General features: G+C 24.7%; 8 protein-coding genes across 15 annotated transcripts; 4 read left to right on the plus strand and 4 right to left on the minus strand.

The window, feature by feature from the left end:
• Positions 1-168: 168 nt before the first annotated feature.
• LOC117209260 (putative uncharacterized protein DDB_G0282133) lies at positions 169-5090 on the minus strand. Its single transcript, XM_033451044.1, has 9 exons — positions 4525-5090; positions 4204-4417; positions 3933-4129; positions 3752-3850; positions 1348-3655; positions 1023-1276; positions 712-947; positions 374-623; positions 169-297 (listed from the first exon to the last, which is right to left on the minus strand). Exons 1-9 carry the CDS (start codon positions 5044-5046, stop codon positions 265-267), a joined length of 4113 nt encoding a protein of 1370 aa, XP_033306935.1. The 5' UTR covers positions 5047-5090; the 3' UTR covers positions 169-264.
• Positions 5091-5328: 238 nt separating this feature from the next.
• Positions 5329-6385, minus strand: LOC117209265. Of its 4 annotated transcripts, none has more exons than XM_033451061.1 (3): positions 6311-6385; positions 5909-6065; positions 5329-5633 (listed from the first exon to the last, which is right to left on the minus strand). In XM_033451061.1, the coding sequence occupies exons 2-3, from the start codon at positions 6034-6036 to the stop codon at positions 5414-5416; spliced, it is 348 nt and encodes a 115-aa protein (XP_033306952.1). In that variant the 5' UTR covers positions 6037-6065; positions 6311-6385; the 3' UTR covers positions 5329-5413. The 4 variants fall into 4 exon arrangements, with proteins under 4 accessions (XP_033306952.1, XP_033306951.1, XP_033306949.1 ...); XM_033451060.1 differs by having other exon boundaries at positions 6307-6385; XM_033451058.1 differs by having other exon boundaries at positions 5909-6132; positions 6307-6381.
• Positions 5720-7282, plus strand: LOC117209264 (caltractin). Of its 4 annotated transcripts, none has more exons than XM_033451054.1 (2): positions 5720-5742; positions 6680-7282. In XM_033451054.1, exons 1-2 carry the CDS (start codon positions 5735-5737, stop codon positions 7173-7175), a joined length of 504 nt encoding a protein of 167 aa, XP_033306945.1. In that variant the 5' UTR covers positions 5720-5734; the 3' UTR covers positions 7176-7282. The 4 variants fall into 4 exon arrangements, with proteins under 4 accessions (XP_033306945.1, XP_033306947.1, XP_033306944.1 ...); XM_033451056.1 differs by lacking the exon at positions 5720-5742 and adding an exon at positions 6322-6412; XM_033451053.1 differs by lacking the exon at positions 5720-5742 and adding an exon at positions 6330-6585 and having other exon boundaries at positions 6666-7282.
• LOC117209262 (exosome complex component RRP43-like) lies at positions 7275-9238 on the minus strand. The gene is made up of 7 exons (XM_033451048.1): positions 9147-9238; positions 8791-8827; positions 8581-8718; positions 8091-8385; positions 7890-8010; positions 7709-7812; positions 7275-7616 (listed from the first exon to the last, which is right to left on the minus strand). Exons 1-7 carry the CDS (start codon positions 9161-9163, stop codon positions 7492-7494), a joined length of 837 nt encoding a protein of 278 aa, XP_033306939.1. The 5' UTR covers positions 9164-9238; the 3' UTR covers positions 7275-7491.
• Positions 9239-9732: 494 nt separating this feature from the next.
• Positions 9733-12307, minus strand: LOC117209270 (pleckstrin homology domain-containing family F member 2). The gene is made up of 8 exons (XM_033451069.1): positions 12222-12307; positions 11816-11880; positions 11526-11663; positions 11338-11401; positions 10835-10960; positions 10657-10763; positions 10313-10573; positions 9733-10231 (listed from the first exon to the last, which is right to left on the minus strand). Exons 1-8 carry the CDS (start codon positions 12283-12285, stop codon positions 10202-10204), a joined length of 855 nt encoding a protein of 284 aa, XP_033306960.1. The 5' UTR covers positions 12286-12307; the 3' UTR covers positions 9733-10201.
• A 292-nt stretch (positions 12308-12599) lies between these two features.
• Positions 12600-13586, plus strand: LOC117209271 (ribonuclease kappa-B). The gene is made up of 2 exons (XM_033451071.1): positions 12600-12822; positions 13153-13586. The coding sequence occupies exons 1-2, from the start codon at positions 12754-12756 to the stop codon at positions 13375-13377; spliced, it is 294 nt and encodes a 97-aa protein (XP_033306962.1). The 5' UTR covers positions 12600-12753; the 3' UTR covers positions 13378-13586.
• Positions 13587-13851: 265 nt separating this feature from the next.
• Positions 13852-16705, plus strand: LOC117209269 (major facilitator superfamily domain-containing protein 12-like). The gene is made up of 8 exons (XM_033451068.1): positions 13852-14158; positions 14426-14752; positions 14824-15031; positions 15108-15319; positions 15401-15760; positions 15843-15993; positions 16093-16211; positions 16524-16705. The coding sequence occupies exons 2-8, from the start codon at positions 14449-14451 to the stop codon at positions 16634-16636; spliced, it is 1467 nt and encodes a 488-aa protein (XP_033306959.1). The 5' UTR covers positions 13852-14158; positions 14426-14448; the 3' UTR covers positions 16637-16705.
• Positions 16706-16948: 243 nt separating this feature from the next.
• Positions 16949-22161, plus strand: LOC117209267. Of its 2 annotated transcripts, XM_033451066.1 has the most exons (10): positions 16950-17253; positions 17334-18761; positions 18841-19199; positions 19328-19681; positions 19765-20035; positions 20110-20525; positions 20620-20844; positions 20924-21399; positions 21474-21585; positions 21926-22161. In XM_033451066.1, exons 1-10 carry the CDS (start codon positions 17238-17240, stop codon positions 22079-22081), a joined length of 3813 nt encoding a protein of 1270 aa, XP_033306957.1. In that variant the 5' UTR covers positions 16950-17237; the 3' UTR covers positions 22082-22161. The 2 variants fall into 2 exon arrangements, with proteins under 2 accessions (XP_033306958.1, XP_033306957.1); XM_033451067.1 differs by lacking the exons at positions 21474-21585; positions 21926-22161 and having other exon boundaries at positions 16949-17253; positions 20914-21041.
• Positions 22162-22275: the final 114 nt, after the last annotated feature.

Consider the following 22275-nt stretch of genomic DNA (forward strand, 5'->3'; position numbering starts at 1 on the left):
TTCTTCAAAAAGACAACATATTAAATAAATTAAAAAGCAAATAAAATTCGATTTATATATGGAAATAAGCATTATTACGTGAAAACATATACAGTGATATTTGATTTCAATAATATATATTAATAACTAATGTTATTTTTTAGTAAAACAGTAACTATTTAATTTTTAATAAATTTATTTATAATTAATATACATGCACATATTTCAATCATTTAATATATGTAAACGCGTATATTTTTTACTTAGAAATCAGTTTACCTTTTCCTATTTTGTTTCCTGAACATAAAATGTAATACACTGAAAAGATTGGAATCTTATTACATTGAATGTAATTCAATATTTCACATCTTCTTTAAAAAAAATAGAAAGATACCTGTTCATCTAAAAAATCCATAAGGATACTCATTCTGCATTTGAAACCTTCTGTCTTTAACATAGAATGCAAAGAATTAATGCATATTGGTTCATAAGCCAAAATTTTATTATATAGTTCAGTTCTAGCAGTAAGAAATTTTAAAAACATGTCTTTAATATTTGATGCATTATCAATTACTGGAGTAAATTCAGGTTCATCAAACTGATTTATTTCGTCAATTGTATTTATTGATAATTGTTTATCTGCACTGTTCGAAAATTATGGAATTTCTATTAATTTATGAAAATATTTTAGGATTTAAATAATGAAATCAGTATTAGGTATATGCAATATACTTTATGGGGAAGGATGTTAATTGAGATTCATAATTATGTATACAATCAACATCATCCTTTTTATTATTTGTTTTTTTCATTGGTGGTTCATCATCTTCACTACTTATTATTGTCAATTCAGATTCTGTGTCCTTTGAAGTATTAATTGTAGGATGCAATTCGTTATAAATGTATGTTAATAATTTTACTGCCCTTTTCCGTTTCTGTATTTTCAATCCATATTTATTTAATTCCATCTGAAATCAAATTAATGTATTAGAATGTGTGATAAATGTATATATTAATATATTAGAATAATATAATTCGTTAACCTGAAGTTCAGATGTTTTCATGTCATTATAATTAGGAGGAGGAGTGATGCTATCTCGAATAATTTCAGGTGACGTAATTGCCTTCAACTTTTCTTTATAATTACATATACATTGAGAATTATTATAAGATTCAGGTATATCATTCTTAGTATGTCTTGTATCAATACGTAAACTTGTTTCTGATAGTGATTTTCTTTGAAATTTTCTACTATATTTTTTTGTACTTAATGATCCTCCATTACTCTTGAATTTTTCTGCAAAAGAATCATTATTACTGTTAATTTATTATTTTTATTAATTATTACAATGAATACAATTTGTTTACCTAATTGATTTACTTTTTTGGTAAACAATGGAGTATTAATGTTATCATCACTATTATCAATGTAAGCATTTGCTAAATAAGTATCATTCTCAAAAACATGACTATTATCTTCAGAACTTTTGCAATATGAACCACTTGTATTTCTCTCGTTTTCTTCATATTTATGCATCTCCAAGATATTATAATCTAATTCAGGACTGGAACATACCAATATTGAGGTTTCTACTGAATTATACTTATTTGTACTTGATTCTAATGATGTGAATGAATTTTTTTTAACTGCTTGTAAATCTATATTACTTTCTGATTTACTGTATCTTAATTTATTAGAATTATTCAATCTTCGGTCTTTAAGAACATCTTTTTGAGTATTTAAAGATTCAACATTTGTACAGAAGTAATTATTCTCATCAAATGTAACGTACTCGTTGTTAAAATTACACAGATTTTGCTGAGATATTTTTTTATCCTCTTCAAAATCAGAAATTATTTTTTTAGTTTCCTCTTCATTCTCATCGCATTTTTTTATCTGACTTATTTGAAATTCTGAGTCTCTGTCTATATCTAATAGTAAAATATCATTGCCTATATTGTTCTTTTCTTGGTATTCATCATATGTTATATTAGCTTTTACGTTATTTTTTGATATATGTTTCTGTGTAAAATTTCGATATTTTACTATACTATTATTTTCATGTCCTTTTTTGTATCTTGAGTACATAGATATTTCATTTTCTGCAATAGAATCTGTATCAGAGTCTGAAAATACATTATTTTCATTTTCATTTTCTTTAGATATGGAATTTATTACTTCATCTTGTAGATCCTTGTGCGCATTATTTATACTTTTGTTTATTGAACTATTCTTACACCTCTTTGCACATTTTTCTATGTTAGATTCAGATGATTGACTTATACTATCTATTGACTCAAAACTATGACATATATCCGAATTATTTTCTTCATATGACATTTTGATACCTGATTTAGAAGTTGTATTACAATCAAATATACTTAAAATATCGCTTTTTGCATTAAATGTTTCTTTTATAATAGTGTCCTTGAGAGAATCATTTTGTCCGATATTGAATGGATTTCTGTATAACTTAGAACATGTTGGTATTACTGAAACATCAGAATCTATATCAGAGTCTGATCTTGCATTTTCTCTTTGAACTTGCTCAATAAATATACTAAGGTTACTTTTTAACTCTAGTATATTTGAATGATCTTTTTTTGGTGTAACAAAATAGGTTGTATCTGAAAATAAATTTACATCTTGTTCAGTACTTTTAAATATTGTATTTCCAGATGTAGAAATGTTAGCAGGATCAATCATTACTTGATTAACTGAGCCAATTAAGCTAGAACTTTCATTATCTTTTGCTTTTTTACTATTTACGACTTCATTAACATATTTTGTTTTATTCTTTATTACTTCACTCTGTGTTATATTATTGATATCATCAAATAAATCAGGAGATGTATTAGTATTTCGAATAGTATTTGTATCACTTAAACAGTTAATTTCTTCTTGCAATAATTTATCTGTATACGTATCTTTTCTCAATTCTATTTCAACAAAATCTGGTTTATTTATGTACTTATCTAAGTGACACTTATTTAATTCTTTATCATCATCCAATTTGGAATCTTTAATGTCATAGAATACATTTTGTATATTATTATTAGTTAATTCCAAGTTATCTTTCTCCTTAGAAATTAGTTCTTGGTCCTGTTTATTGTGCATTTGACTTTTCATTTGTTTAATTTCAACTTCTTTCTTTTCTAGGAAAACAAATAATTTTGTTACTTTATATTTCCTTGCTAGATTTCTTAAAAATGGAAAACTTGCTAAATCATCCAAAACATCTAAATATTTTTTTATAATTCCACAATAAATAAATTCCAAAAATGCTAAAGCAATATTATAAGATATATTTCCCCAAGAAATTTTTTCCTTAATTTTAGTAAAAAATAAAGTATCATTAGGTGTTACATCAAGTAGTATATTTGAACACTGTACATAGAGAACTAATTTATGTGCCCAAATATATTTATCGTTGTTAACGAATATTATTATATCACTTGCAGAACTATCATTTAATGCATTACTCCAGTTTGTTATTATGGTATCAGTAAACTGTATATTTTGATAATTTTCGAATTTTTCATTTACAAAACATGCTTCTGTATGCGGTATTTCATGAATTTTTTTACTATAATTGCAGAGCTTTGTTTGGTACTGACTTGATTCCATATCATAGATGTTGCATGTATTTGCAAAATCTAAAATCGTTTCTTCTTTCTATAAATACAATATTAGTATGGTTTGTAATATCGTAAAAATATTTATAAAAATGTAATTTATAATATTAACAGATTTATTATTTATCTTACTTACTACTTGTTTTCTTCCTGGAGTTATATAATTTGATAAACTTGATACGTAAAAACACTTTTGATCTGAAGATAGTTTAGCTTTATTCCATAATTTTTCATCCTTTTGAACGATAGAAAGAAAATATAATATAATAAAAAGTAAATGCATAAATTGTAAAAATATAATCAAGCAGTATTCATACCTTATTACAAAATTCCTGAAGAGAATGACTTTTTAGATTATTTTTTTTTTCAATCATACGATTACACTTAATTGCTTCATTTTCATTTTGAGTAACTGGTTCATTTCCCATTAGAATTTCTGAAATTTTTTCAGTTAAAATATGATTTCTCTCTTCTTGAGAACGTGTTTGAAGTAAAGTTCTTTCATTATTCTTTCCTATTAGGAAAAAGTATTAAAGCTATTAGTTTAACTTTATTTAAAAGAAAAATGTACATTTTAATTTAACATACTCTTTCTATTTTTTATTAATGATGGGGGTTTACTGTTTGCGAATCCAAATTTTTCCAACTGCCCTTCGTAAACTGATTTATCTATTTCTGGTACAAATTGATTTAATATTTTAGGTAAACTTTCAATTTCATTAATTTTATCTAATTCTTCTGCTTCCTGAAGAGATTTTGATAACGCTAATGCAAGTTGAAGATCAGTTTCTTCACATAAATTCTATATAAATTTGTAAATATTTCATAAAAGAAAAAGTATAGATGAAAATTATTTTAAGTATTTAAGAAATCTTTTCATAATTATAATTAATATTAAAAATTACATACTTTTCTACATGATGGAGTTGGTTTCTTTTTATCTTGTACTACAGGTGCAACAAGCAAACCTAATGATTTTCTTTCATTCTCCTGTCGCTTTTGAAGTTCAATGGCATCTAATAATTTTTTCGTGGTAATATTATTCTTGAATGCACAAATCTTCATATGTAATGAACGAGAGTTGAGATCTTTAAATGTTTTAAAACATAAAGGACATACAAGAGCTACTTTTACATCAGTAGAGGAATCATCGCAGTTAGTTTTAGGTTTAAAAAATGATGATTCTATCGAAGGCTGTTGTGAACTTCTTTTTCTCTCAGGCTGTTGTCTATACTTTTCTCCTTTGTGATTTTTAACAAAATTCTTGAATTTTACAGCTGTTTTTTTTTTTTTATGTAAGTCGCAATGACTGAATTCAGTTGGATTTGCTTTAGGAGATTGTTCTGGGCTTTTAAAATCTAATATACTGTCATCTTCATTCAAAACAGATATATCATATAAAAGTTTATTTTTTTCAAGCTGTTCATTCATTTTATGTTTCTCAAAAATGATATATAAGAAATTCTATTTTCTTAGGTATACTGTAATAAATATATGTAGTAAATATAAATATTATATTATATTTAATAATATATTAATATTTTATGTATAAGTATATTTTTTATACCAAATATTAAAAGGTAGAAAACATTACAAAAAAATAACAATCTCTAAATAATATTTCAACATATCTTATAGATTAAATAATTTATTTTATTGAATATTACATTATTAAGAGATGTATTTTCATATTATTTCTTTTTAAATGTTATCTATCTCCATAGTATAAAGTTCACAAATTATTATTACATTAAAATAGAATTACTTTTTTAATAAAATGTCTTGATGTACAAACCAATTAATTATTGGCTTTATCTTCTTCTAAAGGTGACTTAAGGTTGTCAATATTTAATAATTTTTGTGCTTCTTTCGTAAGTACATGCGAAACAATATTGCTATACATTGGTTCATTCCAGAACTCCTGCGTTTCCTTAAATTCGTCATATAAAGTCTTTTTTCTATTACGATAACCTTCTTCAAGTTCAACAATAAGTTTTTTTCTATTTTGCATAGATTCACTGTAATATAATATGTTAAACGTTAAATATTATATATTTAAGAATTGTAATATTCACTATTTCACCAAAACTTGTTGATTTCATAATTGTTTCAACAATACATGATAAGGTTAAATATATCGTCTGTTTCATAAATTAAATGTTTATAATTCATATAATATATTATTTCACTCTCAGTTTAACTTTTATATGCAATATTTCAAACTTGTAAAAGAATTGTAATACATAATACATAAATAATAGTTAATTATAGTAAAGTTATAAGGAATATTCACCTAAGTACATAGAAGAATGCAGTAGGGATAAGAATTTTTATTAAAGTTGTAATTATAAATGCTTTACCAGCCGGAGTTCTAGCGATAGTTTGTGGTTGCTTTTTTTTTAAAACCACTGGTTCATACATTTTGTGTACAAAATATACTTTTGCAATTGCTAGATATAATGTACAATGTTCTTATATCATACAGTGTTACCATAGGAAAATTTGAAGTTGCATAATCTAATATACAATACAAAATAATGAGTATTTATTACAATTAATTTCTACTAACGGTCCTTGCACTAAAATATTTTAAACTTTAAAATATATAACATATTTTTTTACATAAATAAGCCAGAAATATTGAATAAATAATATATTACTCAAGTACATTTACTTTAAATATATACATACATACGTCACGCTCTCTGTTGTTTATTCCATAAAATAAACCTTCAAATGGTTGAACTTCGATTCTTTTGATTTAATAATCCCGTTAAATCAACACGAATAAAAAATCGTAAATATTAGTTTTAAGAATTTTAATTTTCCTAAAATGTTTTTCAATATGTAACAAAATTGACAAAAATGAATTTAAAGATAATTGATGATTATATAAAAAGTAACTGATTTTTATGAAATATAAAAATATTAGCTATATTTTTGTACTCTCCAATTAATTAGTTAAATATGGTATGTATCTCATTTTATCATTTATTTTATTACCTTTTATGTTCTTGAAAATTCTATATATGTTTCTGATTTTACTTTAGGCTTCTACTTCTAGAAGACAAACTACAATTGGAACTAGAAAAAGAGGTGTACCAAAAATGGAATTGACTGCTGAACAAAAAGATGATATAAAAGAAGCATTTGACTTATTTGATCCAGATGGCACTGGAAGAATAGCTACCAAAGAACTTAAAGTGGCTATTAGAGCTCTTGGATTTGAACCAAAAAAAGAAGAGATAAAAAAACTTATAGCTGATGTTGATCCAGATGGTCTTGGCACATTATCATTTGAAGAATTTTTAAATTTAATGTCTACAAAAATGTTAGAAAAGGACACAAAAGAAGAAGTTTTAAAAGCATTCCGTCTTTTTGATGATGACAATACAGGAAAAATAACTTTTAAAAATTTAAAAAGAGTTGCTCGAGAATTAGGAGAAAATCTTACAGATGAAGAGCTGCAAGAAATGATTGATGAGGCAGATAAAGATGGGGACGGAGAAGTTTCTCAAGAAGAGTTTTTACGTATTATGAAGAAAACTAGTTTGTATTAGCATTTCATTATTTATTTTTGAATTATTCTGTAAAGATTGCCTTTGTCTGCAAGTTGCTTGTGTGATTTGTGTAAGACACTACTATTATCAATTATTTCGATTTAAAAGCTAACTTTATTTTATATAATGATACACAATACTAAATATAAATAATAGTTAATAGTATATAATAGTATACACTGATATTAACTTAGAGATATTGGAAAAATATTAAATATTTTGTTCATAAACAGTACAAAATAATTATAAAAAGTTTTATTATTATTTACTTATTACTTTATTATTATATACTTCAAAATTTTGTACAACTTTTCATTTATTTAAAAGTTTCTTGTTTGATTGTTGATATAGCAGCATCAATTAATGACCTTATCAACTCTGCTCTTTTTTTACATTTACTTAAACTTTTTGAAAACAAATCTTGTGAAATTGGGATTCCACCTAAATAAAGAATGTATAGTATGTTATATTAGCTTCAATAATAAACACAATATGCTTAAATTTACTTCTTTAAATAGCAAATAAATTTATACCAGGTTTGTGTATGCAACAAATCTTTTCTTCATTCATTACAATTGTCAATCTTCCTAAACATAAACTTTCTTCATCATCAGTAGGATCGGCAACCAATAATTGACTAAAAATATTAATATGAATTCATAATTTTATTTGTTAACTATTCTAACGTTGGATTTCAAATTAAATATAACTTACTCATTAAATATTGCAAAAGTTATAGAAACTGGTAATGCTTTAACCAGGAACCTTATTCTTTTTGTGGAATTTACAGATACTCTTCCAGTTTCTACATTATAAAGTGTTTCAGGTAAGGTTACTATAAAAAAAAATGTATATATTGAAGGTATATAGTTAAGTATATTCGAACCATATTATTTTAAATTATTTAAAACTTACAAGTACTAAGTGTAGCAGTCAATGCTCCAATGCAAGCATCAATTATTGAACCATCATAGTTAATACATACAAGGTCACAGTATAAGACCCATACTAGTTTACCCTTATAGACACAAAGATCTTTTAAATCAATAGCTGCTGAATTTCTTAAAATATTTTCTACTAATTTTGTAATGACTTGTGCTTGGTCACTTGGTGGGCCTGGCCGAAATTTAGGAGAACATAATGGAGGAAGTTCAATATTTGGCACAATGTAACCACACTCCGGAGATTCTGCTTTAGGTGCTGCTAACTCCTATAATTGTATTTTATTGTAATAGGAATTATGATACATATCTATATATTCACATATAAAAATAGTAAATTATTACTATAAAAAATTAAAATTTTTATATTATTTTTTACCTTTCAATTTTATATTCCTAATATTCATTTCTATTAGTACAAACAAATAGAATATAAACAAAAATATCCAGTGGATGTTACTTACTGCTTTAATACCACATACAACTGTTGTGTTACCAATTTTGAATATGGCTGAGCTATCGGCATGAGTAATTGATGATATATTTACACTTATTGGGCGAAAAGATAAAAACTGCCTACCATCTGGTCGAATATCTTGTGCCTTAAAAAATAAAAAAATTAAAATAGTAATTTAAGTGTAATTTACAATATTAATGTATAACTATATACATACCAAATGGTCTTGTAAATATTTCACAGGATGTATAATTCTGTAATTTATGTTTAATTAAATTTTATTGCAAAGAAAAAACTGTTAAAAGTTTGTTTAAAACATAGTTAATAATATATTGTGCTATATTAGCTTACGACGATATAAATTTATCTCCATACAATGCGATATTATTTAGAAATGGAAGTAAAAAGGTTATGTTAAACTGAATAATGTATTTAAAAGACTAATTACTCAATATATACAAATTTATATTTTATATTTTATAATGCATCTGTTATATGAAAATTTATTTTAAGTATACATATTAAATTAATAAAAAATCATGTAATATAATGTAACTGATAGAAAATACCAACTTATATTGTGAATCCATTACTTCAATTTTAACTACTAAGTTACAGTTCTTCTTGTATTAATTGAAAAACTCAGTTACATTATACATATATAAAATATGTAATATATATATATAAAATGGGTTTTTTACAAAATATAAGTGAGAACTAAAATAAAAAACGATAAACATTTAGAGAGGGAGTTGTCAAGTTTGTCATATTTAATAAATAATTATATTGACATTGTTTCTTAAAAATTAAAATTCTGATAAAATAAATATGCTATAGCTTTATTTTAATCTTATGACAGAAAGTATTTGAATTTTTAATTTTTTTTCTATTTATTTGACAATGCATGGACAGACGCTCTCTATATTAATTTAAATTTCAAAGAGAAGATTAACTGAGGAAATTCATCTGAATTATGTTATTAAATTTTATTTGTTGTAAATATATATTTCGTAAAGATTCCATTTAATCTTATAATATAAACACACAACCGAATAGTTTTAGTTTTATACATTTAAAAATTTATTATAATGTACTTTTTCTTTTTGAAATTAACATTAGATTAGTATCAATTGCTTACAAACAATAGAAAAGACAAGTGTTCTATTTAGAAAGGCACAATGTGGCATATATTCTTAAAATATTATATTAACGGAAATTAGAATCTACTGAGAGTAAATAGCAAAATAGTACAATATAACAAGATAATACAAGTATAAATGGTTAAAATTTTATAAAATACAGAGTTAAAAAAATAGTCTTCTCTATCTTTAAATGCCTGTGTAACTATATAACTTTTAATGTCGAAGATACCTCCGAAGTCATTCACGTAAATTACATATATATATCAAAGATATAAATTTTTTAAATTTAATATAAAATTATTTGAATTCTTTATACACACAGACATGTTTTTTGTATAAATATAATTTAAGAGTAATTTCAACAAACTTTAAATTACTATTAGTTGTAATATTATTGACAATTTAATGTTATTAACTTTTAAAAATATAGTTCTGAATAATGTTCCTGTTTGTATTGCTGTTCATAGTAATGTGATGTAGTTAACTTCATCGGGCAAGTGTAGAATAAAATTTAGGCTGTAAGAAAATAAAATATATAATAAAATCATTGAAAATTTATTGAATTTATTCATTATCAGTACTTTTAAAGTCACTTACCTCATGATCATGATTTTCTTCTTTATTTCCATCATCATCATCACCAGAACTATCACCTCCTGAACTATCTACAGAATTACGTTGTTGATCTTTGTTATTTAGGTTATCAACAGCAGAAGGAGATGATGCTTTTACTTTACTAGCTGCATCATAACATTGTAAACAAACTCTAACTGCTTTTCCGTTTCCTTGTCCAGGCAATAATAACTTCTTATTGCTGCAAGGCCCACATACAACAGCTCCACATTGCCTACAATGATGCTGAAAATGATTTATTAACAATATAAATATTTAGAGAATATAATATATTTAATGGTTTGGAAACACAATTAATGTATGAATACCCGTCTATTTAAAACTGTAAATTGTGTCTTATTACAATGCATACAAATTGTAGCTTCGTTATCTGGAACCCAAACAGCTGCATGAACTTCAACTGGTTTCTTACCACCTATTAAAAGAATACAGGTACATATTACATATTACATAAATAAATAAATTATCATAATAATAATTACTTACTTTTTCTTAATAAGTCTTCAATACATTTTGTAATATGAGCCATCCATTCTTGTTTCTCTGTTGGAGTGGCAGCATAAACAGCAAATGACTTTGTTACTGTCTTTATGAGCCAGCCATTGCGATATTCTATAAATAATAATAAACTAATATATTGCTTTTATATAACTATGTATATATTTTTCAATGGTGTCTGTACTTGATACACAACAAATTAATAATCCAAACATTAGTCCTAACATTATTATAAATGGTAATCTAACCGAAAACAAAGAACTTTTTGTAGAAATAAAACAAAATATTTCATAAATATGTACAGTATAAATCATATTTAGTTAACAACAAACTCTGTTAATGTTATTTTTATTTTGTATAATATAGATTCTTGAAACTTCTAGAATATTTAAGATATTTTCTATATAATATAAAATTAAAATCTAACTACAAACTGATTTGTAATTAAGTACAAAACATAATTTAATAAATGGATGGAAAATATAACTTACGACCATCATCAGCTAAAGATTCAAGTTTGACTTCCTCAAGTGGTATAATATGTTGTTTGTTGTACTGTTAACATATATAAATCTTCTTAATATCTCTAATAAATTAATATATTGTTTTAAACTATTATATTTTAATAAATAAGTTAAAACTATATTTAGTATAATTATTAATATTCATACATGTTTACCTTTTTCTTGTTCATTACAATGTTTCCATAAACCAATATATCATTAAATAAAAAGAATTGCCTAGGCTTAGGCTTTTTTCTACACATTTTGGTTAATACACCTTCTCCAACTAAAACTCTTCCAGGTACTGCAAGTGGCTGAAATATGTAATAGATTAATGTAAACTTAATAGATAACATCTTTGTGCTTTGAACGATGCCACATATGTCAAATTATATTGCTTAGTTGTGTTCTTCGAAAATATAAGGCATAACATAAGAAAAATTAAGATTTTTAATATCAATCTTACCTGGCCAGAACTGCCAAAGCAGTTTTCGACCATAGCAATACGCCTGGCATTAGCCTCGCTATTTACTGCAATAAACCATATATAAATAAATAACCTTTAGTTACTTTCAGGTAAAGATTTTAGTAAAACCCATAATATACGGCAACAAATATAATTCACTAAAAGATTAATCATTTCTGTAATACGTTTTATATATTACGTGTTCAACTGTCAAAATCACAAACTACTAAATTACACCGTTACCCGAAGCAATTTCAAAAATCATAGAATAAGTAGATTATGAATTTTCTAATTTAATAATCGAAGTAAATATTCTATATATTAAAGTTATATAATAAAAATAAATTAAACTTTGCATACAGAATATAACATTAATTAATTGATAATAAATGAAATACAAACTAACCCAATCGGTCAACCATGGTCCTATGAATCAGGGCTGACAACAAGGAAGTATGAATCATGAACATGTTTAATATTTGTCAGTATTAACAGTGGATAATATTTGAAATATTATAAGAACAATTAATGTATTTAAAGAATCATATAAGAAAATCTTTGTTATGTCGCTTAAATATGTAATATTTAAAATAATATAAGATTTATGACTTTTAAATAAATATTGTCTATCATAAAATACAAATGATACACATATTATATAATTTTGTATTTATTTTCACTTTAAATTTTCCAGTTCTATTTAATTAATAAGCAAATGTTAATAGAATAACAGTATACATTATTCTAACCAATATGTATGTATCACAGATTTTCAAATACCGGATATACCCTTTCGAGATATCGATATCTAATATTACTGGTCAATAAAAATCATATGATTATTAAGGGTGTAGCAAACTAGCAAATTACAAGTAGTGGTAGACTTCTATTTAGATTATTTTATACAAAAGTAATAGAAGATAACTTTGACAAAAAAAATGAAGATATGTGGACCTAAGTATGCCCTATGTGGCCTGATATTATCTACTTGGGGTATATTCCAATTAGTAAGTCACTTCTTTAACCTAATAATTTTAAATGTATTGAGAAATTTTAAAATAAATAATTGTGCATCATGTATAAAAAATTGCAAAAAAATACATTTTACATATTTTATATATTCAGATGTTGTTTCTCCTTGTTTATTTGAATTTTATTATTTGGGGAAAACAAATTAGTTATCTTTTATTTGTAATCAGTCTTTTAGTAATTATAGGATTCATTGAATTAATCAGTATATTCTTTTATTTCATGTTATTTATTCATATATATAAAGCAAATATTATTGTACATTTTCCAAAAATTGTAATCTGGAAGAAAATTCATTTATTTTTCAGCTCCTGATGGGAATATTCTTTTACTACAACAGTGTAGCTTTAATAGAAGACCTTCCGTTGGGAGAACAGACTTTTAATAAACCTACAGATTTTTATGCTGTAGCAGAGAGGGGTTATAAACAAAATGCATATAATTGTTGGATTGCAGCTTGTATCTATGTCCTTACATTCTTATTTTCTGGACATCAATTTTATATAAATTCTAGATCATCTTTAAGCGTTTAAAATATTATTAGCATGTGAATACAATAAATAAAAGTACATATAAGTATATAGTATAGTGATACATTATAAATATAAAAACAGGAATTTAGGAATATGCTAAATACAAATTTCAATAACAGATTTTTTGATTGCATTCTAATATTAAGAATTTGTGTTTATTTAAAGAACATATAATAAATTATACTACAATATAAGTGTGTAAAATAGAAGAATATAGATTATTTCATATTATGTATGTATATATATGAAAATATACCAAAAAATTATTGTTGAACTTATTTTTCATCATAATGTGAAATATGTATTTCTCTTTTTCTCTTATTTATTAGTAGTATTAGAAATCTTTAACTGCGTTAAATTAATGAACATAATTGCTGGAATCAACAGCAATTTACAACTAATATAGTAAAATTTCATGTTTATGCAACACAACAATTTTAAAGAATTTATTTTATTTTGAATATTAAAAAAAGATTGAATTTGATACCATTATTTTAATTTTAAAGATTTTGTAAATATGTAATTGCTACGTATAATATTTACGAAAAACAATACATTCATTATCGACAATGAGTCATTTTCGATTACGTTTATACTGTGTTCAAATTTAATATACGTCATATGCCGAAATAAAGAGAGAGGTTTCAAATTTTGAATTGTCGTAACATGTAAAATCTTAAAACATGCTTTTTAATATTTACTATATTGTTATCTAGAAAGAAGGTCAAAATTACATGAATTGTGCATGTAGAATTGTAACACTATCAACAATAAGTGATAGGTTATGTATAATAACTATAAAATTTAAGTCATTTTAATTATCTCGTATTATACATTGCAAATAAAATATTTTGTAATAAGCAAAGTAAAACTAAAATGTTTTTGAACGTAAAAAATCATTCCATCTGATTGCCATTATGTACCAGAATGTTTTAATAAATTTTAATTGCTTAAAAATTTAAATTTCAATTGCTTTGTATCATTATTAATATATCAAATATTAAAATATATCATATAAATCATTAAACTGATTTGTATTCCATTGTAGAGTATTATACTGCATTAAATACAATGGAAAATGAACACATTGTAACTGATGACTATAGTGAAATAATACAACGTCTTCCTTTTTCTCGGAAACTTTTATATGGAATAGGACATGTTTTGAATGATATTTGTGCTTCTATGTGGTTTACATATTTATTAGTTTTTTTTCATTTGGTATTGGGATTTAATTCAATCTCAGCTGGAATAATTTTACTCATTGGTCAAGTAGCAGATGCTTTGGCTACTCCTTTTGTTGGTTTTCATTCTGATAAGGATGATAACTTTGGATTATGTAAATATGGGAGGAGAAAAACATGGCATTTAATAGGTATATATCGTTATTATTTCCTTATATGTTATTTATTATATCATGTAATTTTTTCAAACAATTTATTTTAGGTACCTTATGCATATTATTTGCATTTCCTTTTATATTTTCACGTTGTATTGGTTGTGAAACTTCTCATGAGTGGGCTCAATTAATCTATTATGCAGCATTTGTGATAATCTTTCAGTTTGGGTGGGCTGCTGTACAAATATCTCATTTGTCCCTAGTTCCAGAACTCACACCTTCTGAATATGAAAGAACAGAACTCATAGCGATCAGGTATGTCTTTAATTATTGGAAGGGAGATATTTAAAGTTGAATTATAACCCTAAATATTTATTACAACTTTATTTAGATACAGCTTTACTGTTCTCTCAAATATTTTTGTTTACTGTATTACATGGGCAGTATTACATGTAACAGATACTAATGCTTCCAATTCCCAAATTGGGCCCGATGATGCAAAGAAATTCCAGGAAGTTGTATTTATTGGAATTGGAGTAGGAGCTGTAACATCTATTTTATTTCATACCTTTGTCAAAGAAAACTTTGTTAATAATTCTGATGGTAAAATTATTTTTATATTTACTTACTCTGTGATTAAAAATTTTGTTTATTATAATATCTGTTTTATCACATTTATTTTAGGTTCGTTGAATAGAAATTCAAGAACAGTATTAGTACTATTAAAAGATGTTCAATTATATCAAGTAGCTTGTATATATATGCCTACTCGTTTGTTTGTAAACTTATCACAAATTTATATTCCTTTGTATTTACACAAATCGTTAAATATGCCAGCTACATCTTTGGCTACAATTCCTTTAATAATGTATTTGAGTAGTTTTGTGATGTCTTTAATTATAGAAAAATTGAATACAAAACTGGGTCGAAAAGTTTCATATTGTTTTGGAGTTTTGTTAGGTGTATTTGCTTGTATTTGGATACAATTAGGTACTGGCTTAACATACACAAAATATCAAATCTATCCAGTTTCCTTAATATTAGGTAATATTACATAATTTTTTTTAAAATCCTTAAAATTAAATATAAATGAAATATATCCAAATACTAATTTGTTTTATTATAGGATCTGCGGGCTCTATTATGTTGGTGACTAGTCTTGGTGTTACTGCAGATTTTATTGGACAAAATGTAAATAGTGGTGCATTTGTATATGGAATTATGAGTTTTACAGACAAACTTTGCAATGGATTAGCAGTTATGCTTATTCAATATTTGTTAGTATATAGCTTAAAATACTAATTATTTAAATGATGATAAAAGTAAATTTTTAAAAAGTAAACAAAAATAAGCAATTCTCTTTTTTATGTTTTCAGAAGCTCTTGGATTGATTGTAAAAATTACTATAAAAGTGTTTTAGTTTATGTTTGTGCTACATCTGCAATGGTTGGCTTATTAATGATATTATGTATAAAACCATTTCATCACAGTACAGGTATACATTTATAATAAATCATAACTGTATTTCTGAAAGGCACTGGTAGTTAATTCAGATGAAATTTGATAGGTATCATAGAGAAATGTTATGGAAAAATATGAAATCAAAATTTTAACAAATTATGCATTTTGAAGAAACAAATTTATATGTATAATAAATTTTTGTTATTATTAGATACTGCATAATCTTTTCTCATGATACTCATTAAATTACATCTTGTTTGGTCACCTATGTCATTTGGAAGAATATCTTAAATTATCTATTAAATTAATTATAATAATGATATAATATTAATATAAATTATTTCAGTATATAATACATTACACTGTGAACAAACTATAGAACATGATAATGTATTTATTACTACAGAAACAATAGAAAATGAACCTGACAATTTAATAAGTCAAGAAAATGTTACATAGTATAAAAAAGATAGTAATTAAAATTTTGTTCATTTGATGTTAAATCCTAAATATATACTTTATATATTACTTGTGTAAATCTTTATTTAAATATCTGGCTGTAGTTTTCTATGGAGGCTCAAAAATTATTGATCCTTCCGTATATATTCTGACAGAATTTGACGAGAAAAATCCAAATATGCAGGAATCCACTGGTTGAAAAGTTACGCGTATGTAAAAATCAAGCATTTTCAGCATATTTTACAGGTAAGTAATAACGACGCCATATTGACTTCTATCGATGATTACTCCAGTGAGTCGCTGGTTGTATACAATGCATGTGAGTGGCGAGCATTTTGTGGCGGGATTTTGAATCGTGAGTATTGGATTAGATTTGGGTTATGTTTCATACTCCGGCCGCCATAAGATGGCCGGTTACTTCCACTATCTTAAAGGTGGCAGACATTACAACAAAAAAACGCAAGTGAAAATTGTAACATGTTAATTGTGTATATAATGTATTAAAATAATTCGTTTGTACAAAAGAATATTGAAAAATGTGTTAAAATATGTTAAAATGTGTTAATTGAATGTATCAATATAGTACGTAAATATATTTGAAATGTCTTTATCAGTAGGTAAGTTACCACGTGAGTAGAATTCTAACCTTTTAAAATTTAGTAAGACATAATTACATATATATTTTTTTATTTGACAGAATTATTAAGACGTCTAAATTCAGACGAAGAACCTTTACCCAAACGTTTAAAATTAGCAGAAAATGCATTCTGTGCCATTGATATACCAATAATACATAAAGAAGATCTTATTCTGCAATGGCTTTGTAATATGTGTCCCATGGACCAAGAAGCTTGGGATTCATTAAAAAATTGTTTGAAAACCGAATATTTGGATATTAAAAGTGATGTAATAAAATTATTGATAAAATTATTCGTTGAAACATTTCAAAAAGATGTAAAACATATACGTGAGGATATTTTCGAATGCTGTCGATTATTAACTTCTAATAACAGGATTGCACAATATTTTATTAATAAGCCAAAAGATTTAGGACTTTTAACAAAGTCCTTATTAGAATGTGTAAATAGTGTTTTTAAACACACCTTTAACATTGGAGAAAAATCAACAGAAGGAATAAAGATTTCATTAATTAACAAAAGCAATGGATTGATACTGACAGCATATAATACAGTAATTAATGTCGTAGAAAATATAATACAAATTTATAAATCTGCTTTTATTACAAAAGATAGTTTGAGAATCATGTTTATACATGATATCTTATATCCTTTGTGTGTTATAATTGACCACGACTGTACTGATAATACCAATAGATTAGGTGCAATAACACATAAATGTATTCAACAATTAATATTTGGTAGAAAACATACTCAAAGTGGAGAATTTCTAAAAGATGAAGATATAACACAATTTAAAAACTTACTATCTATTTTGACAGGACATGCAAAGACAAAAGATTTCCAAAGTAATTTAATGACATTTACTTTTCTCTTCCGTGTTGCAGTAATTACTTTCAAATCAGACACTGTTACATTAGATATAATATTAAGAAAATTAGTAGAATGTTCTGGGACACATAAAAGAGAAGTTTTGAATACTTTTTTAAAATGTTTAAATGACATAACTTTTAATTTTGATAATAAAGTACATGAAATCACATTATTTGATTATTGTCAAAATATAATTAATGATATTTTAATAAGTAAAAGCATGAGTAATGCAGATTACAATCTCTTAATACAATTTTGTTATTTTAATCCTCTCATAATTGAAAGAAAAGTTAAAGATATACTAAGAAAAATGTTTATAGAAAAATCAGTATTGGAATATAAACATTTAATGATTTCTATTTTGGATGCTTTTATACACTTAAGGGAAGAAGAAAAATTAATTTCAGCAATATTAATAGCATTAAAAGATAGTTTGTCTCATGTATCACATCATATATCATCAGGAAGTAGTATATGTTTTCCAAGTGAATTCAAAGAGAAGTTAATGAAAGCTGTAAATAATGTAACAAATTCACAAAGTGTAGTTATGTTAAGAACACTGACATACCATTTAAAGACTGATTGTTTACAAATGTTGGAATCTAATAATACTAGTAAGAATGGAACCATCATTGATTTTTATATATTTTAGTATCTTCTTATATATGATATTTTAAATATTTTCTATTGTAGGTGGAAATGTTTTAATATTACGTGCTATAGTTGAATTACTCATTACACTGTTAGATGGTATATGCATTTTTGAATATAGTAGAACATCTACTTCCTACACAAAATTTGTAAATACTTTTGATGATGTAAGAAATATTCTATCACTTTTACTGGTTAAAACATTGAGTTCAAATCAGGATGAAGAAGTTGTAATATTATTAACTGCAATATTCTCATGGAATGAAACACAAAGAGCTCTAAAATACTATGTGCCAAATACTATTTCAGAAAATTTGATATTACCAATATCTGAGACTCAGTGGCATCAACTGATCAAAAAAATTAAAAAATTTGGTAATGAAGATTGTAAGAATAATATGGTATGTTATCAAAATTTTATCATTACTTCTTTTATTATTTTTATCAAATTAATATTTATTTGTTTGTTTATTTTTCATCATATTGTATATTAGAAATGTATGAAAATTATATTTACATAAAATTTCAGAACAAACTCATTTTACAACAAGTTAAGATGTCTCAAAATACATTAACTGAATCTCCTGTGATACTCAAGAGTTTGATAGGTGGTATAGAACGTTGTTGGGATTTAATATTAAAATTTGATACAGAAATAATACCATCTTTAAGTAATGAACAAGTGTTAAAATTAACACATTTATTATTAGCAGACATGGTTTCTAATGCAGATAATTTTAATGAATGGGTGAAAGTATTACATAAAAATGATTTAAAAGAAAATAAAAGATTAATGATATTCATATTAACTGGTGTTTTTACACAAATTGGATATTTAGCAACAGAAGGTATAACAAAATCTATTAGTAAATATCTTGATGCAGTGAGTATACATTTTTTATTGATATTCAAATATATTATATAAAATTAATTAAATAATTGGACAAAAATTTTTTATCCTTTTAGGAATTGCTACTTGAAGCTGAAATTGTTGAATGTGAAAAAATAAATGATGTATTAATGTCTTTAAAGGAAGAATTGCTAGTAAACAAATGGGTACAAATGCAAAATATACTTTTACATAAAATTAAAGTATATTTAGAAATATTACTTCATCTACCACTAATATTTTTGGATACTAATTTAAAAGTTATAACACTTATGTTCATATTTGCTGTTAGAATGGAATGTAATCAGAGTAATGAAATAGTCTTTTTATGCAATATAATGTTTTCAGGTACATTTCATGATTATACAGATAAGATATCTAATCAAAAGTGAATAATGTATGAAAAACTGTTTTGTTTTTAGATCTCTTGGAAAAGCCTAATATTGATATATTTCAATATATAGATCCTTTTTTGTTGCTACAATTACTACCACAAAACAAAACATTCAAAAAATCATTGGAACTGTTTCTCAAGAATTGTTCATATAAAAGTTTAAACAAATTTATAAAATGTTCCACTAATTCCAAGGAAAATATGTTTTTCTTATTAGAATCTATGGAACGTGTTAAATCAAAATTAAATGTTGACCAAAAAATAATAATTAAAAAGGCGGAAAAAAAATTAATCAGAATTGCAATGGAGACTCTATCCTTTGAAATGAAAAATTCATATGACATGAAAATATTAAATCTGCTATTAAGAATTGGTATTAAAGATGAAAACATTGATGAAAAATTAAAGGATGTTACAGAATCAACAATTGAAGACATATTTGTGGTAAATATAAATATACATAAATATAAACAAAACATATTTGTGATAAATTTAAAATAAAATTACATCATATAAAAATAAAGTATTTATTTAACAGAATAATACAAATAATGAGATTACAAATGAATTATTGCAAGATGGTCTACAACTTATGGTTGTTATTTTACATAATAAAAAAGTATTTCATGTTACAAATCAAACTATAAGAGCAATTTGGTATGCATTATTTAAATACCCATGTATAGATGTACTTACACCATTATTAGCATCAAGTGAACTGAATGAACTTTCTGAATTTACCGAAGAATTACACGATCAGTTGGTATGTTCAATAATTTTATACATATTATATAGCATAATTTTGTCATCAACAAAATATTTACTACTTTAGTTTGTTTTAGGTTAAAACACTTTTAGGTAAACAAGAAAATAATCTAGAAAATATTTGTATTATATGGAATGCTATATTAAAAACAGATATGTCCAATGATCGCAATAAGCTACGCTTAATAGCTATCAATAACTTAATTCAAACAATACAAACTGTAAATATACTAGAAAAATTTTGGCCAACTTTGTTGAAACTAATACACAATATTGTTGCTGCTAAACATTTGTATCTTCCTGGTTATATTATTGATATGAGTATAATTGTTAGTTTAAAATCATTGCAAGCAAATACAATACTAACTTTTAGTGATTCATTAGCATTGTCCAATGTACTGCTCAAAATGAGAACAAATCTAATTAGCGACAAGATACCTTTATTGTTAATATTGTACAGACAAATATTAAGTATTTTTATACATAAATCCAAATCTATTATTAATAAGTCCGAAGAACACACATTTAAATGTCTTGCATTAGATATTGAAAAGTAAGTAAAAATCTTTTATTTATCTAACAGAAAAAATCATAAACGTACTTCAAACTATTATATTTTGCATACAGGTTTACTAGTTCTTTAGTAAAGTTAAAGAAAGATATGATTCGAATAAGTCCTTATTTAGTAGCAGATTTACTAAAATTATTGTCAGAAAGTTCAATACCAAACTTTATTAAGGTAAATTTCTTTATGATATACTTTATTTAACAATGTAGCATCGTATACCGTACTCACTGCATAAGCATCCGAACATCGTTTTGCTATCTATAACAATCTCCATGAATTATGTATTCATACTGTTGAAATGCTAAGTTGTCATTGATATGTAGTTGGTATACATGTGTTAAATATTAATATCAGCATCCCATTCACCTACATCATTTCTTGTTCAATTTTTAAAATTTCTATTTGCTCAGATAAACGTTCGGGTATAGTCTCAGAATAGCGGATTCTTAAGCAAGCAATACCATATTTCCTGTTAACAATTAATATAATATACTTCAACTTTTTATTTTAGATGTCTATACAAAATTGTATAAATCAATTAATCAGTGTGTGTGACCAACATGGACTTGCTTTATTATCACGAACACTACCTGTTTCAATGCAAGAAATTTTCAAAACTCAGTTAGATACATATAACAAATTTTATAAATTTATTGGAAAAATCTGAATGATCATTATAAAACAATATTCACAAATTTGTATATGATAGTGTATTTTAATATTGATTAAAAAGATATTTGTAATAAAGTTATTAAATAATTTTTTTATTGGAAAAAGTAATCTTTTAAATATTACTAAACTAAATCCATAATGACAACAGTATTTGCCAAGATCATATATATTCTTTAATATTCGTATATG

The sequence above is a fragment of the Bombus bifarius genome, unplaced genomic scaffold (genome assembly GCF_011952205.1).
Source record: "Bombus bifarius isolate JDL3187 unplaced genomic scaffold, Bbif_JDL3187 scf7180000008169, whole genome shotgun sequence".
In the NCBI taxonomy this organism is placed as follows: domain Eukaryota; kingdom Metazoa; phylum Arthropoda; class Insecta; order Hymenoptera; family Apidae; genus Bombus; species Bombus bifarius.

Bases quoted from the DNA above. Each gene is read 5' to 3' on its own strand.
- LOC117209260 (XM_033451044.1), bottom strand. From the start codon at position 5,046: ATGAATGAACAGCTTGAAAAAAATAAACTTTTATATGATATATCTGTT. The intron at 948-1,022 runs GTTAACGAATTA...ATTTGATTTCAG, and splicing joins TGAAAACATCTGAACTTCAG to ATGGAATTAAATAAATATGG. The intron at 624-711 runs GTATATTGCATA...ATTTTCGAACAG, and splicing joins TTAACATCCTTCCCCATAAA to TGCAGATAAACAATTATCAA.
- LOC117209265 (XM_033451061.1), bottom strand. From the start codon at position 6,036: ATGTATGAACCAGTGGTTTTAAAAAAAAAGCAACCACAAACTATCGCT. The intron at 5,634-5,908 runs GTGAATATTCCT...ATTATATTACAG, and splicing joins GCATTCTTCTATGTACTTAG to TGAATCTATGCAAAATAGAA.
- LOC117209262 (XM_033451048.1), bottom strand. The intron at 7,813-7,889 runs GTAAGTTATATT...TAATATTTTTAG, and splicing joins ACTTTTGCAATATTTAATGA to TCAATTATTGGTTGCCGATC. The intron at 7,617-7,708 runs GTATAAATTTAT...TTCTTTATTTAG, and splicing joins TTGTTGCATACACAAACCTG to GTGGAATCCCAATTTCACAA.
- LOC117209270 (XM_033451069.1), bottom strand. From the start codon at position 12,285: ATGTTCATGATTCATACTTCCTTGTTGTCAGCCCTGATTCATAGGACC. The intron at 11,402-11,525 runs GTAAACATGTAT...ATATGTTAACAG, and splicing joins TTGTAATGAACAAGAAAAAG to TACAACAAACAACATATTAT. The intron at 10,574-10,656 runs GTATTCATACAT...AATCATTTTCAG, and splicing joins TTACAGTTTTAAATAGACGG to CATCATTGTAGGCAATGTGG.
- LOC117209271 (XM_033451071.1), top strand. From the start codon at position 12,754: ATGAAGATATGTGGACCTAAGTATGCCCTATGTGGCCTGATATTATCT. The intron at 12,823-13,152 runs GTAAGTCACTTC...TTTATTTTTCAG, and splicing joins CTTGGGGTATATTCCAATTA to CTCCTGATGGGAATATTCTT.
- LOC117209269 (XM_033451068.1), top strand. From the start codon at position 14,449: ATGGAAAATGAACACATTGTAACTGATGACTATAGTGAAATAATACAA. The intron at 15,032-15,107 runs GTATGTCTTTAA...AACTTTATTTAG, and splicing joins ACAGAACTCATAGCGATCAG to ATACAGCTTTACTGTTCTCT. The intron at 16,212-16,523 runs GTATACATTTAT...AAATTATTTCAG, and splicing joins ACCATTTCATCACAGTACAG to TATATAATACATTACACTGT.
- LOC117209267 (XM_033451066.1), top strand. The intron at 19,682-19,764 runs GTGAGTATACAT...TTATCCTTTTAG, and splicing joins TTAGTAAATATCTTGATGCA to GAATTGCTACTTGAAGCTGA. The intron at 21,400-21,473 runs GTAAGTAAAAAT...TTTTGCATACAG, and splicing joins CTTGCATTAGATATTGAAAA to GTTTACTAGTTCTTTAGTAA.